Source organism: Nicotiana tabacum, chromosome 7, assembly GCF_000715075.1.
Source record: "Nicotiana tabacum cultivar K326 chromosome 7, ASM71507v2, whole genome shotgun sequence".
Lineage (NCBI taxonomy): Eukaryota > Viridiplantae > Streptophyta > Magnoliopsida > Solanales > Solanaceae > Nicotiana > Nicotiana tabacum.
The window spans coordinates 87,950,125-87,965,028 of NC_134086.1; the positions used below are offsets into that span (position 1 = coordinate 87,950,125).

General features: G+C 38.5%; 1 protein-coding gene and 1 non-coding gene across 9 annotated transcripts in view; one reads left to right on the forward strand and one right to left on the reverse strand.

Annotated features, from left to right (window-relative positions):
* Positions 1 to 472: 472 nt before the first annotated feature.
* LOC107826007 (uncharacterized) lies at positions 473 to 4,512 on the forward strand. The gene is made up of 3 exons (XR_012711719.1): positions 473 to 2,134; positions 2,876 to 3,547; positions 3,700 to 4,512. It is a non-coding gene; the product is annotated as an uncharacterized LOC107826007 (transcript).
* Positions 4,513 to 5,073: 561 nt separating this feature from the next.
* The window catches only part of LOC107810320 (uncharacterized), a 34,601-nt gene continuing 24,770 nt past the window's right edge, over positions 5,074 to 14,904 (reverse strand). For 4 of the 8 annotated variants that reach the window (XM_075257356.1, XM_075257355.1, XM_075257362.1 and 1 more), the window contains exons 18-26: positions 14,793 to 14,872; positions 14,532 to 14,612; positions 12,284 to 12,355; positions 12,101 to 12,206; positions 11,901 to 11,955; positions 11,030 to 11,158; positions 10,822 to 10,939; positions 7,175 to 7,254; positions 5,074 to 5,811 (exon numbers count right to left, since the gene is read on the reverse strand). In XM_075257356.1, the coding sequence (XP_075113457.1) occupies positions 5,397 to 5,811; positions 7,175 to 7,254; positions 10,822 to 10,939; positions 11,030 to 11,158; positions 11,901 to 11,955; positions 12,101 to 12,206; positions 12,284 to 12,355; positions 14,532 to 14,612; positions 14,793 to 14,872 (1,136 nt within the window). In that variant the 3' untranslated portion in view covers positions 5,074 to 5,396. The remainder of the gene's footprint in view (positions 5,812 to 7,174; positions 7,255 to 10,821; positions 10,940 to 11,029; positions 11,159 to 11,900; positions 11,956 to 12,100; positions 12,207 to 12,283; positions 12,356 to 14,531; positions 14,613 to 14,792; positions 14,873 to 14,904) is intronic. The other 4 variants (XM_075257360.1, XM_075257358.1, XM_075257359.1 and 1 more) reach the window with 2 other exon arrangements.

The following is a 14,904-nucleotide window of genomic DNA, read 5'->3' on the forward strand; positions in this document are numbered from 1 at the left end:
CGTGAGATTTGCTTTTACACATATATATATATGTGTTTTATATATAATAAATCTAAAAACGGTATTTTCTTAATTTCAGTATTGTAACACATGTGTTTCCACATATGCATGTACACAAAGTAGGATAATATATGTACATATTTATATATATTAAAAGTTGGCTCTTCTCGTGATCTGTGCATAGTCTACATGATACTAATTCTTGGGTTTACTTCAATCATTGCTATATATCCACCTATCTTTGAATCATTCACTTTATAATTGGGATCTACTAAATTAAGAAGAGAGAGAGAGAGAGAGACCCATTTTGGAGTTTTGGGTATTGATTTTGAAAGTGAAACATTTTTGAATGACAAAGTTATGAGGATTTTGCCAGGCTTTTGGAAGGATTTGAGTGATAGCAGCTCAAAAAGCAGCTTTGGTTTTGCTATAAAAGAAGATAAAGCTTCATAGTAGTAATATAAAGGTGGGTTCTTTTGGTTTGTTTTCTTCTCTTATTACAGTATATATTAATCTATAATCCGGTGTGTAGTTTTCATGTATTATGTGGTTTGACTTTGGTTATGTCTTAATTCTGAGTAAATGTTAAAGTTGGTTGACCTTTGTTCACTGTATAATTCTTGTTTGAACATGTTAAGCTCAATTAATGGGTAAAAATTGTATCTTTAAATGTTTTTGTAATACTATTAGTTAGCTGGTTTTTCAGCAAAATGCTAGCTCAAGTGAATTTGCTATTGTTATTGGCCAACTTTTTATTGCTATATAGAATTGACTATGGTTTTTCTGAATACTGTGAACATGAAGTTTCTAAATTGTAACCTAGATATGATTGCTTGTGTAAACTGTAAAAGTTGAAAAGGAGTTTTAAGGCGAATTGTACATGCTCTGGAACAGCTTTAATTAACTTTTTCTAGTGAAGAAAAGGCTCTTTATGAGCCTTGTTGAGCTATTTTACCTAATAATACAATTCGCACGGATTACAATAGTCTGGCACTTTTACATATTATAGTGAAAAGGCTTCAAGAAGTGGTGCCGGTGAGATTATAATACAAGGTAACGCGGAGATTGATGAAGATGTCATGCATCGTATCAGAGCCAGATGGATGAAGTGGAGGTTTCCTTCGGGTGTCTTGTGTGATAATAATGTGCTGCTGAGACTTACAGGTAAGTTCTACAAGGTTGTAGTTAGACCGACTATGTTTGCATGGAGCAGAGTGTTGGCCGGTCAAGAACTCTCATACCCAAAAGCTGAAATTAGCTGAGATGAGGATGTTGAGGTAGATGTGTGGGCATACCCGATTGGATAATATTAGGAATGAAGTTATTCGGGGAAAGGTGGGAGTGGCCCATGTGGAGGATAAAGATGCGGGAGGCGAGAATGAGATGGTTCGGGCATGTTAAGAGGAGAAGTATAGAAGCCCCAGTTAGAAGGTGCTAGAGGTTAGCTTCGGTGGATAGCAGAAGGGGTAGAGGTAGGCCTAAGAAGTCTTGGGGAGAGGTTATTAGGCGGGACATGGCACAGCTGACTGAGGACATGGACCTAGACATGAGGGTGTGGAGGTCAAAGATTAGGGTATTAGGGAGAGGTTATTAGGCGGGACATGGTACAGCTGACTGAGGACATGGACCTAGACATGAGGGTGTGGAGGTCAAAGATTAGGGTAGAAGGTTAGTAGGTCGAGCGTTTCTCTTTGCCTTACTCAGTTCGCTAGCATTAGTGTTAGTATGATATCTTTTTATTCATAGAGTGCTGTTACTATCTAGAGTTTAACTGAATTCTTGGATTCGATCTTATTTTATCTTGTTGTTATTCCTACATGTTGCAATTATCTTTTCTTTTTCAGCCGTTTTCTAGCCGAGAGTCTATCGGAAACAGCCTCTCTGCCCTTCCAGGGGTAGGGGTAAGACTGCGTACATCTTACCCTCCCCAAACCCCACTTGTGGGAAACTACTGGGTTTATTGTTTTTGTTGATACTTCAAGAAGCGGTGCAATTTTGAGAGGGATGTAACATTTTTTGCAAATACTTATCGTCTTGCCATATCTATCCGCATCGGCATTTCATGGAGATGTTGATGTCCTATATCTCTAGTTCTAAAAGGATCACACCGTCTGTTTCTTCTAAGATTACACAGGTATGATAATTAGTATCTGCTGAAAATTGTGGACTTGATCCCTTAGGAAATGTTTTGTATTACAGTATCGCTTGTATAATAGATATATATGCTTGATGATTACTAAACATTAAGTGTTGATACGGTACTATCCAAACCAGGGGGGATTGATATTGACCAGTTCACATTCAACTTCTGTTTGCTATTTTGAATAATTCACCTAATAATGCTGGATCTGAAATAGCTGATTGTGGGGCTTGTCAAAACTTCCCTGTGAAAATTTGCAGCATATGCCAAGTAAATCTGTGACCTCATTAGTCGGCTGGTTGTAAAATGGTTCACAGTGTTATTCATAGAGATACCATAAAGAAATGCAACTGCTTGTTCTTTTCTATTCTTCCTTATAGTTATGAGGGTGAGTTTCAGTTTGTTTTTTCAATTTGGATGTGTATGATTTCAACTTTGGATTAACTCAAATTTGTGGAAAGTGTGGCCCTTCTCTTTTCTTTGTGAAAATTTCTTCATCCTATTTGTTTGTAATTTAAATCTTGCAGTGCCTGGTCATATCAAAGGGTTCTATGCGTTATTTCAGCTTATTAGCCTTCTTAAGAAAAGGTTGAACTGGAAGCTCTTTTATTTATTTGAGTGAATAATAGGGAAGCCTATTTTCTGCAATAGAATGTGAAATTTGTGATTTTTCCTGTTTGGCTTTATTAACTACTTTAAATGTCATCACCTTGACTATCATTTGTGAACTGACAGGATTAATAAATAGACAGTGAGATCAAAGCATACAACATATGGCGGTGTTTTGACCAGAATGGATCCTCAGGCTTTCATTAGGCTGTCAATAGGGTCGCTGGGGTTGAGACTGTCTGGAACAACTACTTTGAACAGTACAAAAACAGGGATAAGTGCAGTCTCTTCTCCCTGTGTGTGCGAGATCCGTCTTCGAGGTTTCCCTGTGCAGACATCATCTATTCCCTATATTTCCTCACCTGAAGCTACACCGGATATTCACAACGTTGCATCCAGCTTTTATCTTGAAGAATCTGATTTGAAAGCTTTACTGGCACCTGCCCCCTGTTTTTATGCGGCTCATGCATGTCTAGAGATAGTTGTTTACACAGGACGCAAAGGAGGCCACTGTGGTGTTGGTATTAAGAGGCAGCAAGTTGGGACATTTAAGTTGGAAGTAGGTCCCGAATGGGGTGAAGGAAAACCAGCCATTCTGTTTAATGGCTGGATAGGAATTGGCAAGAACAAGCTGGAGACTGGAAAACCTGGAGCGGAGCTTCATTTGAGAGTGAAGCTGGACCCTGATCCAAGATATGTTTTCCAGTTTGAAGATAAAACGAAACTAAGCCCTCAAATAGTGCAGCTTCAGGGAACCATCAAGCAACCTATTTTCAGTTGCGAGTTTAGTCAGGACAGGTAAATCATTGTTTTGCTCTTTTACCCTTTCCTAGGGATGAGTAGCGTATAAGTAGAATTGAAGTTCTACTGTTATAGTCTACTTTTTCCGGGAAACTTTTAAGTTGCTTCAGTTCTAATTCTAAGAGTTGTGTGTTATGCTGAACTTACAGGGTATCTCCGGTAGATCCATTAAATAATTTTTGGTCAAGTTCATTTGACGGTTCTGAACTAGAGGTAGAAAAAAGAGAGAGGAAGGGATGGAAGGTGAAGATACACGATCTCTCTGGGTCGGCTGTTGCAGCAGCCTTCATAACAACTCCGTTTGTGCCATCAACAGGTTGTGATTGGGTGGCCAAATCCAACCCAGGAGCTTGGTTGATTGTTCGTCCTGATATTTGCAGGCCCGAAAGTTGGCAGCCATGGGGAAAGCTTGAAGCATGGCGTGAACGTGGGATCAGAGATTCCATTTGCTGTCGCTTCCATCTTCTATCAGAGGGGCAGGAATGTGGTGGTGATCTTCTCATGTCTGAAATCTTGATCAGTGCAGAGAAGGGTGGTGAGTTCTACATTGACACGGACAGACAGGTACAAGCAGCAGCGAGTCCACTGCCCAGTCCAAGAAGCAGCGGAGACTTTGCAGCACTAAGTCCTGTTGCAGGCGGTTTTGTCATGAGCTGTCGAGTATGCAAGGGGAAGGGAAATGCAGCAAACCCCTCGTGCAACTTGCCATGCGACACATCACCTGTGTGGAAGATGCAGCCATTTTCATGGCGCTTGCTGCTGCAGTTGATCTTAGCATTGAGGCATGCAGGCCTTTTCGCAGAAAGCTACGGAGAAGTACTCGCCATTCCTGGTGATGTATGTATACGCATAATGGGAGATATACTGATATCCAACCCCATTCCTGTATTTCTCCTGATTGTTGTAACAACTTTACTTTTGCTATGTAGTAACCAACTTAATCTATATTTAAATTGGTTCAAGTGGCCCCACGCGATCCAATGGCTGAGACCCTCAGGAGTCAGGACCATCATGGTTTTGTCCTCGCCATCTGAATCAATTCTGAAAGGACAGCATCACAATTGGGGGTTTTTGTAGCAAAAATTTACTTTGCTTACATTGTTGATACTGCAGATTGAGAAACTGACATGCTCTTTTAGACAAAGTATTAGGAAAGACGAAGTTCTAGATTCAAGTTTAACTGTTCCACATTAACAAATACTAATGGATTCACGTACTTAATTACAAAACTAAATCTAAAAGGATTTTGTCTTAAGGCAAAAAGATGTGCGAAATATTCCAAAGAATAAGAATTGTGGGTTAAAAGAGGTTTATAAATATTCTAGTAACATTTTACTAATTTATTTAGTATCACCATCCATGGTAAAATAATGATGAAAAATAATAAAATTTCATTCACCATAGTATTATATGTCTCCACAAAGAAACTTTCAACAAGGTATTTACTTGTATATATTGTAAAGTGAGGAAAGAATGTTTACATAAAGAACACACACACACAAAAGACTGTAACCAAAACAATCTAAGAGCAAAAGCGAGAGATTTATAAGATCTTAACATAAAACTCACATGTCATTACAATGGATCATGGTACAATTAATTTAGGTAACGGATTTAAGTTCACTTTTACAATGAGGAAATTGTCCTGATTTTACAGTCTTCCTAGAGCTTCTTCTCTACAGATAATTTATACCTACAAGGCTACAACAACATTTTTACTAATGCTAATAAATGGTTATCCAAAAATTAATAACCATTCTATAGCACTACTACAGTACTACCTGTCATGGAAGTGTATAGTCTGTCAAAGTTGGTAGGCAATGGCCATTGATCTTGTTGGTGCTTCCTAATGTTTTCTCTCCCATTTACCTTCCCGCCTGCCATCCCGTTCTCTTCGTTCCACAATTTGCCTAGACTTACTCCCCCGGATACCATGCCTTTGAGACGACCCAAAGCCCATGGACGGTCCCTCAAGTGCTGATACCAAGTCTGCATCCCCGATACTTCCCGTGTCCCCCGAGTCTTTACTACCATCAAAGTTTTCTTCGTAGCTGCTGCCACATTCATCTGATCTGTCGCGGGATTGCAAAATAGTTGGAAGTTGGCCAGAGAATTGCCTAGCCCCTGATAGAACCACAGTAGGCATGGTAACCATTGATGAGCTCGTTGCAGTTTCAGGCTGTGTTATCCCCGTGCTTGTTTTGGTCCCCTCATTACCTGCTCTTCCATTTTCCCTTTCACGGTATCTTTCTCGTGGCCTACTGCATTAGATTGAAAAACACATCAAGAGAGGATTCCTTGGATTTCAAAATTCTGCTGCACTGAACCACTGTATTTATCACTTGTCAAATGCAAAAGTTAATGCAATAGTGCAGCCAGGAACAGCATTCCCAGTTGACACCTAATACTGATTGAGAGACAGACCAAGTTACTTGCTGCTTGATGTTTTGCGGACTTTTTTTTTGTTGCCAAGCAACAGACTATTTTACTGCTTGATGTTGCAACCTTTTGTTGCCAGGAGAAGGCAGAATAGGACAAACATGATTCATTTACTCCCACTACCACCATTTTGGTGGCTGTGATGTGAGATCTACAATAAACGGCCTCTGAATATACCATGATGTTGAGACCGTGATATCAGTTGCCACAGGAAGAAAATCCAATAAACATGAGTTAGAAAAGAATTACTAGTTCAACTATCAGTCAAATTTAGTGTGTTCATAGTTCATAATACATGAGCCGAGGGTCTATCGAAAACAGCCTCTCTATTCCTCCGAAGTAGGGGTAAGGCCAGCGTACACACTACCCTCCCCAAACCCCACTTGTGGGATTCCATTGGGTTGTTGTATACAAAATTATCATCCTGGAACAACATAGGGACTCTTCCAATCTTACATGACATTAAAAAGACATGCTTGATCAATTCACATAGCCAGCGTGCAGTTGCTTTAGTTATTGCCACTGGACACAGTAGGAATTCTTCTATGTCCAGAAGAAAATTCAATAGCGATGAGTAAGAAAAGCTAGAGGCTACTTCAGTACAAACTCCTTAGTCCGAAGGGACCTTGTTATTCTGTAATGATGCATAATACATAAGGCTAGCTTTTCCTACCAAAAGAAGAAGAAAAAAAAACCTAGAGGAAGAGAACTACTGACTCAACCATTGGAAAATGAAGTATGTTCATTGTCCATAAAAACAAAATTGTTTGCCAGAAGATTAAAGAAATCCCATGCTCATCTTAGACCAAAGAAGGTAAATGATGTAATCTTATGTGACACCCAAACGACAAGTTTGACCAATTTAGAAAGCCTCATTGTGCATGGCAAGTGGTTCCAACCATTTATGTCTTGACAATTTATCCTTACCCTTAAATCACATAAACTAGACATGAGATGATGAGACAATTCCAGCGGCAATAACTAAAGCAAATGTTGCAGTTGAAAATAGAAAAAAGAAGAGGGTGAGAGGCCACCGAAGGAGGGGGCAGGGTTTGGAAGGAGTCAGAGCCAAAGATTAACCTAACATAGCATGCTCATTCTCAACACAGAAATTTGTCGTCAGATGCCAAAAACATAGTTACTATAGTTTATAATGAAACAAAAGTAATAGGCAACAAAATTTACCTACTGTGTGTGGATGAAAATTCTCGCCTCGATGGTCTAACTCCAGATTCAACTTGCTCAAGTTCTCGTTGCAGTTCCCTCTGCAAGAAGATCAACTGAAATTGGCATGCAAGACTCCCACTCCATATGAAACTTAAATCAATCTAGCATAATCACTTATGATGAGGATACAAGATTCTCTACAAATACCGGATGGTGGCTCATGTTAACTTTTAAGATTACACGGAAATTGTTAAATTCAAGTATAACAGCAAGGGTGAAAGGTCCACACACTCTCCACTGATGGAAATGTGTGATTAGGCTGCTAAGGCTGGATTAAGACAAACAATTCAAAGGAGAAAGCAACCAGAAACTGAGGCAATGTTTGAAATTTTAAAGGAAGACAAAGGAAAAGCAAGGAGAAAAAACTCAGGGAGAAACTTAAACAAAGTAAAAAAGATAACTTGTGCAGATTTGGAGTCTGAATTCCCCATGCAAAAAAGAAAGTTTTTTTCAAAGCTGATATGATGGTGTACTACTGATTTACATATTAAAAAATGTGTATGATCTCACTATACTCAGAAAAGTCACTCGGCATAGAGGTAATGTGATGACCCAAAAGGTCTTCACTTGTGTTGCAAGTGCATTCAGTGTTCCAAGGCCTAAAAACCTCCCTTTTTACCCCACCTTGATTTACGTGCGTGGTCCGGACCTATATTCGGAAAGCCTTCTATGTGAAAATATGAGAAATAGAAATTTTAGAGTTAAAACTTTGATTATGGTTGACTTTGGTCAACATTCTTAGCACACGGACCCGGATCTGTGTTCCGACGATCCCGGAAGGTCCGCAGTAAAATATGGGACTTGGGCGTATGTCCGGAAATGAATTCCGAGCTCCCAAGCCTTAGAAATCAATTTTTGAAAGAAATTGTTTTACTGAATTATCTAAGGAATAAAGAAAAGAATTAATGTTTGAAACCATTGTTATCGGGCCCGTATTTTGGTTCCGAAGCCCGGTACAAACTTGTTATCGTATTTGAAAGATAACTGTGAAATTTGGTGAAAAGCGGATGTCATATGACGTGATTCGGACTTAAATTGCAAAATTTATGTTTAAAGAAGTTTTGAGAAAGTTTCATTGATCACGAGATTTAATTTGATGTTCATGATGTTATTTTGATGAATTGATTACACGAGTAGGTCCATATGATGTTTTTGAGTTAGTATGACATTTGGTTTGGAACCCCGAGGGCTCGGGTGAGTTTCGGGATGTTTTTACACGTAGGAAAAAGTTGCAGATTCAGAGAAGTTGCAGGTCTCTGAAGCCAGGTCTCGTGGTTCGCGGTAGAAGCTTCGCGGCCGCGGTGGGGACTCCGCGACCATGGTGGGATTTGTGCGGTCCGCGGTGAGCAAGGCCAAGCTTTCGCGGCCGCGCTCGATTTCTTGCGGTCCGCGGTGGAGCTCCGCAGTCGCAGTCTTTTTTATGCGGTCCGCGGAGAGGGTCTGAGAGGAGTATATTTAAACGGACTTTTCAGTTATTTTTCATTTTTCAAAACCCCTAAAATATAAGATGTGATTTTTCAAACAACCTTTCTTCTCCAAATCAATTCAATTGTAAGTTGTTTTTAACTAGTTTCCTTCAATCATTAACATCTTTTAACATGATTTCAACTTAAAATCAAAGATTTTCATGGGGAAATTGGGTGTTTTGGGTAAAACCTAGGTTTTTCAAAAAATTGGGGATTTGGACCTCGATTTGAGGTCCGATTTCAAAACAAATCATATATTTGGGTTCGTGGGGGAATGGGTAATCGGGTTTTGGTTCGAACCTCGGGTTTTGACCATGTGGGCCCGGGGGCGATTTTTGACTTTTTGGGTAAAACTTTAGAAAACTCATTTTCATGCATTAGGGTTGATTCATTTAGCGTTTATTGATGTAATTAAGTAATTTGTGACTAGATACGAGCGAATTGGCGGTGGAATCAAGGGGTAAAGCTATAATTGAACCTTGAGTTGTGTTCGTGGCATCGAGGTAAGAGGTAAGTGTTTGGTCTAACCCTAACTTGAGGGAATAAGAGTTGTGTCCTATTTGCTATTTGTTTCTTGTCGAGTACGACGTATAGGCACGGTGACGAGTATCTATGCGTTGGTGTCAAGCATGACCGTGAGTCTTATCTTGTGATTTTCATGATCTCGTTGTATTATTCATGCCTTGGTGAAGATTTCTATTTGTTGTGTAAAGTTGTGAAAAGAATTGTGACCTATGAACATTGAGGAGCGTTGACTCCAGTTGTATAACGAATTGTGAAAGTATAAGTGATAATTGAAACTCTAGAGCATTGGCTCGAGTTGTGAAGTGAATTGTGAAGTAAAAGTGAGAAGGAGAAGAGATCATTATGTTGCCCCCTTGCCGGGCTATGGTTGAGTTGAGGTTCCCTTGCACTGTGTTCTTAATTGATATTACAGACGCTTAGGTTGATGATTCTTCGTGTTAGGTGTTGTAATAAGTTTGGTTATAGCTGGGTAGTTAGGTGTTGTAACAAGTTTAGTTATAGCTGAGGTAGTTAGATGTTGAAACTAGTTGAGTTATAGTTGAGATAGTTAGATGTTGGAACAAGTTTGGTTATGGCTGTTTCTCTTTTGCCGGGACGTATATACTTGTACTGTTGAGTTCCCTTGCCGGGATAGTGTAGTCTATTGTTGATCCCTTGTCGGGACGGTTAATTATGATTATTGTTGAATGTATATTTGTAACGGGTTGTGCGCGGATCGGGTTGTACGCCGCAACAATGTTAAATGATAAGGGATCGGGTTGAAAGTTGCCTTATTTTCTTCATTTGTGATAGAAGTTATATTGCTAGCTTCCTTATTATTCCCTGTTATTTTCTTTTAACTACTATCCCCGAAGCATGTTTCCCCTTCCCCAGCTTTAACTGCTTATTACTTGTTTACTTTTCCGCCATATATTATATAACTGTACAGGTTTATCTGGAGTCTGGTCCTAGCCTCGTCACTACCTCGCCGGGGTTAGGCCAGACACTTACCAGCACATGGGGTCGGTTGTGTTGATGCTACACTCTGCACTTATGTGCAATTACAGGAGCAGCGCTTGGTCAGCAGCATTAGGGGAGCCAGCCTTCAGTCCACCGAGATACCGAGGTAGCCTTGCAGGCGTCCGCAGGCCCGGCGTCTCCTCTATCTTTTATTATGTTCTGTTATCTCTTGTATCCGAAACAGACAGTGCTTCTTTCTTTCAAACAGTTGTGTGTAGTGATCTTAGTAGTCCGTGGATATTGTGACACCAGTTTCTGGGTAGAGACATGTGTTGACTTTCGAAACATTTTGGTTTTATATTTATTTAAGACTTCCGCTTAAATCTCATATTCCGCTGCCATTTAGATGTTCATCACTTGTTAATATAAGCTGTAAAAAGGATTAAAACAGAAGAGTTAAAGATTTCTAAGTTCGTGGCTTGCCTAGCTTCTACGAGTAGGCGCCATCACGACTCCCGAGGGTGGGAATTCTGGGTCGTGACAGGTAAATATCATCGAAGCAAACAAAACCTAAACATCCACTAGGCATCATTTCCATCAGTCTAGTTTGGAACACTTCATCAAATCCATCATATAAGCAAGGGATGACAAATAAGCCTCAATCATCTTTCTTACCTGTGTTTGCCTTTCCTTCTCTAGGTCAAGGCTGAGTCGCAACTCCCTGGTTTTTGCGCGCTCAAGATCCAGCACACGTTGTCTCTCGATTTCCTTTTCTACTTCAGCTATCCTCTCTCTGACACAGTAGCATCACATAGACATTTACAATCAACATGCAACCGTCTAATAATGTAAGTAAGAGATTTCAGGAAGTCCCAGGAAAAACCTATCCAGCTCTTGTAGAAGTTCAGCTTCGCGAAGAGTTGCCTCTTCCAAGAATTTTTGACGGGCATGCCTACTGAGTAGCTTCCTTTGTCTGCGTGCTACAACCTCCTCTTTGAGTTTGGCCTTCTCTCTGGTTAGACAAGGAGAAGACCGAAAAAAGATTTAGTTTGAGTTCAACCTGCTTTTTTTCCTTTGGGAAGATAAGTTTAGAATAAGCTCCCTCAGATAGAATAGTGTTTTTTTTTCCTTCAATCAATCAGTTCTACTGTCCATGGGTGGGGAAGGGGGTAGGAGATGAAAGGCAAGATGTTCTATTGAAATTTAAATTGCTACATCAGCTCAATGTAGCACAGCTGCATGGATAGAGAGAACTTACCGGAACGAATAAGTAAACAACAAGAAACTACAGTTTAATGTAAAAACAATCTTTTATCTTGCATCAAACTACAGGAACTACCAACCCCACGCTTTATACAAGTGAATCTCAGACATTGAAAGACAGTTACCCTAAACAAATGTACAAATCTAAACAAGTGTGATAAATTCTCCAACCACTAAAACGGGCAAAGAGGCAACAAAGAGATTCTTTCATTTTTTATTTTTTTATTTTTTTTTTGGGGCGGGGGGGGGAAAGAAGTGCAAGTTAATTCTCGAAGTGATGGATAAAAAAGATATATTTAGAAATTGTCAGCATGCCTAGACAAATAAGTGACACCCTGAGGGTTACAAAGTGACAGTGAAATGTGGGTGTATACAGCAGCCATCATAAACTAATATTCAGCCAGAAGAAAGAAAAAGAAAACTCTTCAATTAATACAGCCACGAAATACAACTCTGATCTAATTTATATACAGTTTGTAGTAGGTGCATACAAGGATTTGATTTCCTCTTTGATTTGCTGCAAGCGGTTATCTTGCCTTGCCGAATCTGCACAACAGAATTTAGAAAGATGAATGTCAGAAAATATGGAAGTGCCTCAATTAACAAGAAAACATGCACTGACATGATGGATAGAATTTTGTGTTCCAAAACATTTGACAACATATGCAGAAACTACTAGAAAAAGTATTACCAGTGAGGAAGGGAAGCTGATGCAAATCTTTAAATTCAGCCGATAATTCCTGCATTGCTTTTTCCTTCTGAAGAAGTTCCATTTCAATTTCTGCCTCCTCCAATTCCTTCAAGAATTGAAGCTACAGTCAGTAGAAAAACTCAAGTAATCATCTCAAATATCACAAAGCCATCAAACTCCTACCAGAACCTTTTGGTCACATTCCTTTGAGAAAAAGTCAAAATATGAGTTGACAGCGGACAAATCAGCTATGACCTGAAAAATTAGAAGCAAAAAAATGGATACTCAATACAGCATTCTAAAAGACAATGAAGAGGGCCAAATTAGTGAAAATATGGTTTACAGAAATGCAAAGTAGAGGGTACTAACTAATAGTTCATTGAACTATCTGCAGAAAGATCCCAACCCCAGGGGCGGATCTATGTAGGACTTTGGAGGTGGCACGCCACCCGATCGCTCGGGGTAAACTTTTATATATGTACTGGTAAAAAAACCTATATAAGTAAAGGATGGCACCCAAAATCACATAATAATTGTAGGTGCCGCGGTTGAAGTGCCAAAATCCCATACTTATGTCCTGGGATCGAAACTCATTGGTTTTCGATGTTGGTCTATTTATTTATTTCCCCACCTGTTCCCTTTTACCCTTTTCTTTATTTTCTTTCTGCCTTTTTTCTTAATTCTTTTATTTCCTCTCCCTTTGTGCAACCCCATTCTTATAATCATATTATTTATTTAAATTATATATTTGCTTCCTTTTGCTGTTTCTAGATCTTCAAAATTTTATTTCAATGTGACGTTAATCATTTTCCTTTTTTTTAAAAAATCTACCTAATGTTATCTTTTTCTTGATTTCCAAACTGATGTTATTTATCCTTGTCCCTAGTTGTTCACTTTTCTCCTTTCTTTCCTTTCTTCATGTTTTTTCTTAATTTCTTTTATTACCTTATTTTTGTATTTCCTCTCTCTTTATGCAACCCCATTCTTATTATCTATTTAAATTATATATTTGCTTCCTTTTTTTTCTGTTTCTAGATCTTTAAAATTTCATTTGCATATAATTGTAACCATTTTCTCCTTTTTGTTCATCTAATGTTTTTTTATCTTGATTTTCAATTTTTTTTAAAGTGATGGCATCGTTGGACATAGTACATGTACATTGAAGGGGTGTAAGTGCTAATTTAAAATTTTATTTTGTTATAAATTTTTCAATAAAATTTGAATCGAGAGAATTAGATGAAATTGGATAAATTTTATCCGTTTTGGTGATCATGTATTTATTTATGCACCAAAATACTGTAAACCAAATCGAAATAATTCAAAATGGATCAAGCCGAACCTAATTAATCTAAAATGATCGAACTTGTTGAATGCACATCTTAAATATTCAATATATCCTTCACTAATAGTAGGTTTGCATTAAAGACAGTGGCACCCGTAATCATCAAATCCTGGATCCGCCTCTGCGCCAAACCCCGAAATAAAACAACTAATAAGACAAGGGAAAGAGACATAATGAAGAGTTCAGAAACAAGAAACAATATAAACTACCTTGTGCTCATTATTTATTATTCTACAAGAGACAAGACTCGGAAACAATCTCTCTGCCCTTCCAGGGTAGGGGTAAGGCTGCGTACATCCTATCCTTCCCAAACCCCACTTGTGGGATTACACTGGGTTGTTGTTGTTGTTGTTGTTGCTACAAGAGACAAGACACTAATACGAAGAAAGGCCATGAAAGGTTCAAGGAATAGCTAAATAAGGAAGACTGTATTTTACCAACTTTTCTTGTTAGCATTTTGATTGTGCTCTGGTTTTCCTATTCTGGTGTGTTCATAATTTGTAACTTCATGTTGACTTATCCACCTCGAGTTTGAAAGGACTGTTAAGACCATAAGACTGTGTGTGTACTGAAATATTACAAATATTGTCCCACATTGGAAAAAGGTATTATATGTAATACAATCCTATGAAACATGTATCTTGTATCCTATGATTCTCTTCTCTTCTGTTAGTTTCTCCAGGAGAAAAATCAACACAAACATGGAGTAGGAAAAGACCACATCAGACATTGAACTAAAATGAATGATGCTGATGCCAATTGCTACTTTAAAGTCAAATATCAAAAGAGCTGCTTATTTAATCACAAAAAGCAATAATTAGTTCTATTCAAACCTAATACGATATGTGATTGAACTAAAATGAATGATGCTGATGCTAATTGCTACTTTAAAGTCAAATATCAAAAGAGCTGCTTATTTAATCACAAAAAGCAATAATTAGTTCTATTCAAACCTAATACGATATGTGTTCTGAACAAAGTTCAAAGGTCCAACTGGAGTTCATTTATACATGTCGCGTCAGATGAAAAATGTGATATCTTGATGAAACATGGATCTTTAACAAGAGACAGATTGGATTAAGATTATACCTGAAGGATTGTTTCGCGTGTATGACCAAAATCTGGATCGATTTGCTGCTGCGAATTTGAAGAGAGAGCTTCTTTCAACATCTTTAATCCATACAAGAAGTTGACGTTAGATGGACATCACAAAATAACATTATCAAGTTGATAGTAAGGATTTATAAATAAATCAATAAAGGAATCCCATATTTTGATGTTCGAAATATATCATACATAATTTACTAAGAAAATGACAAATGAAGATCAGACCCCTTATTGGTCCATTACCTCTTTAGCCTCATCCCCTTCATTTCTCAGCCTACATAAAGCTTGACAAATTCTTTTCTCAAGGCTGACAGGGACTCTTTCTGGAAAATAAATGAAACAAATGGGATGGCAC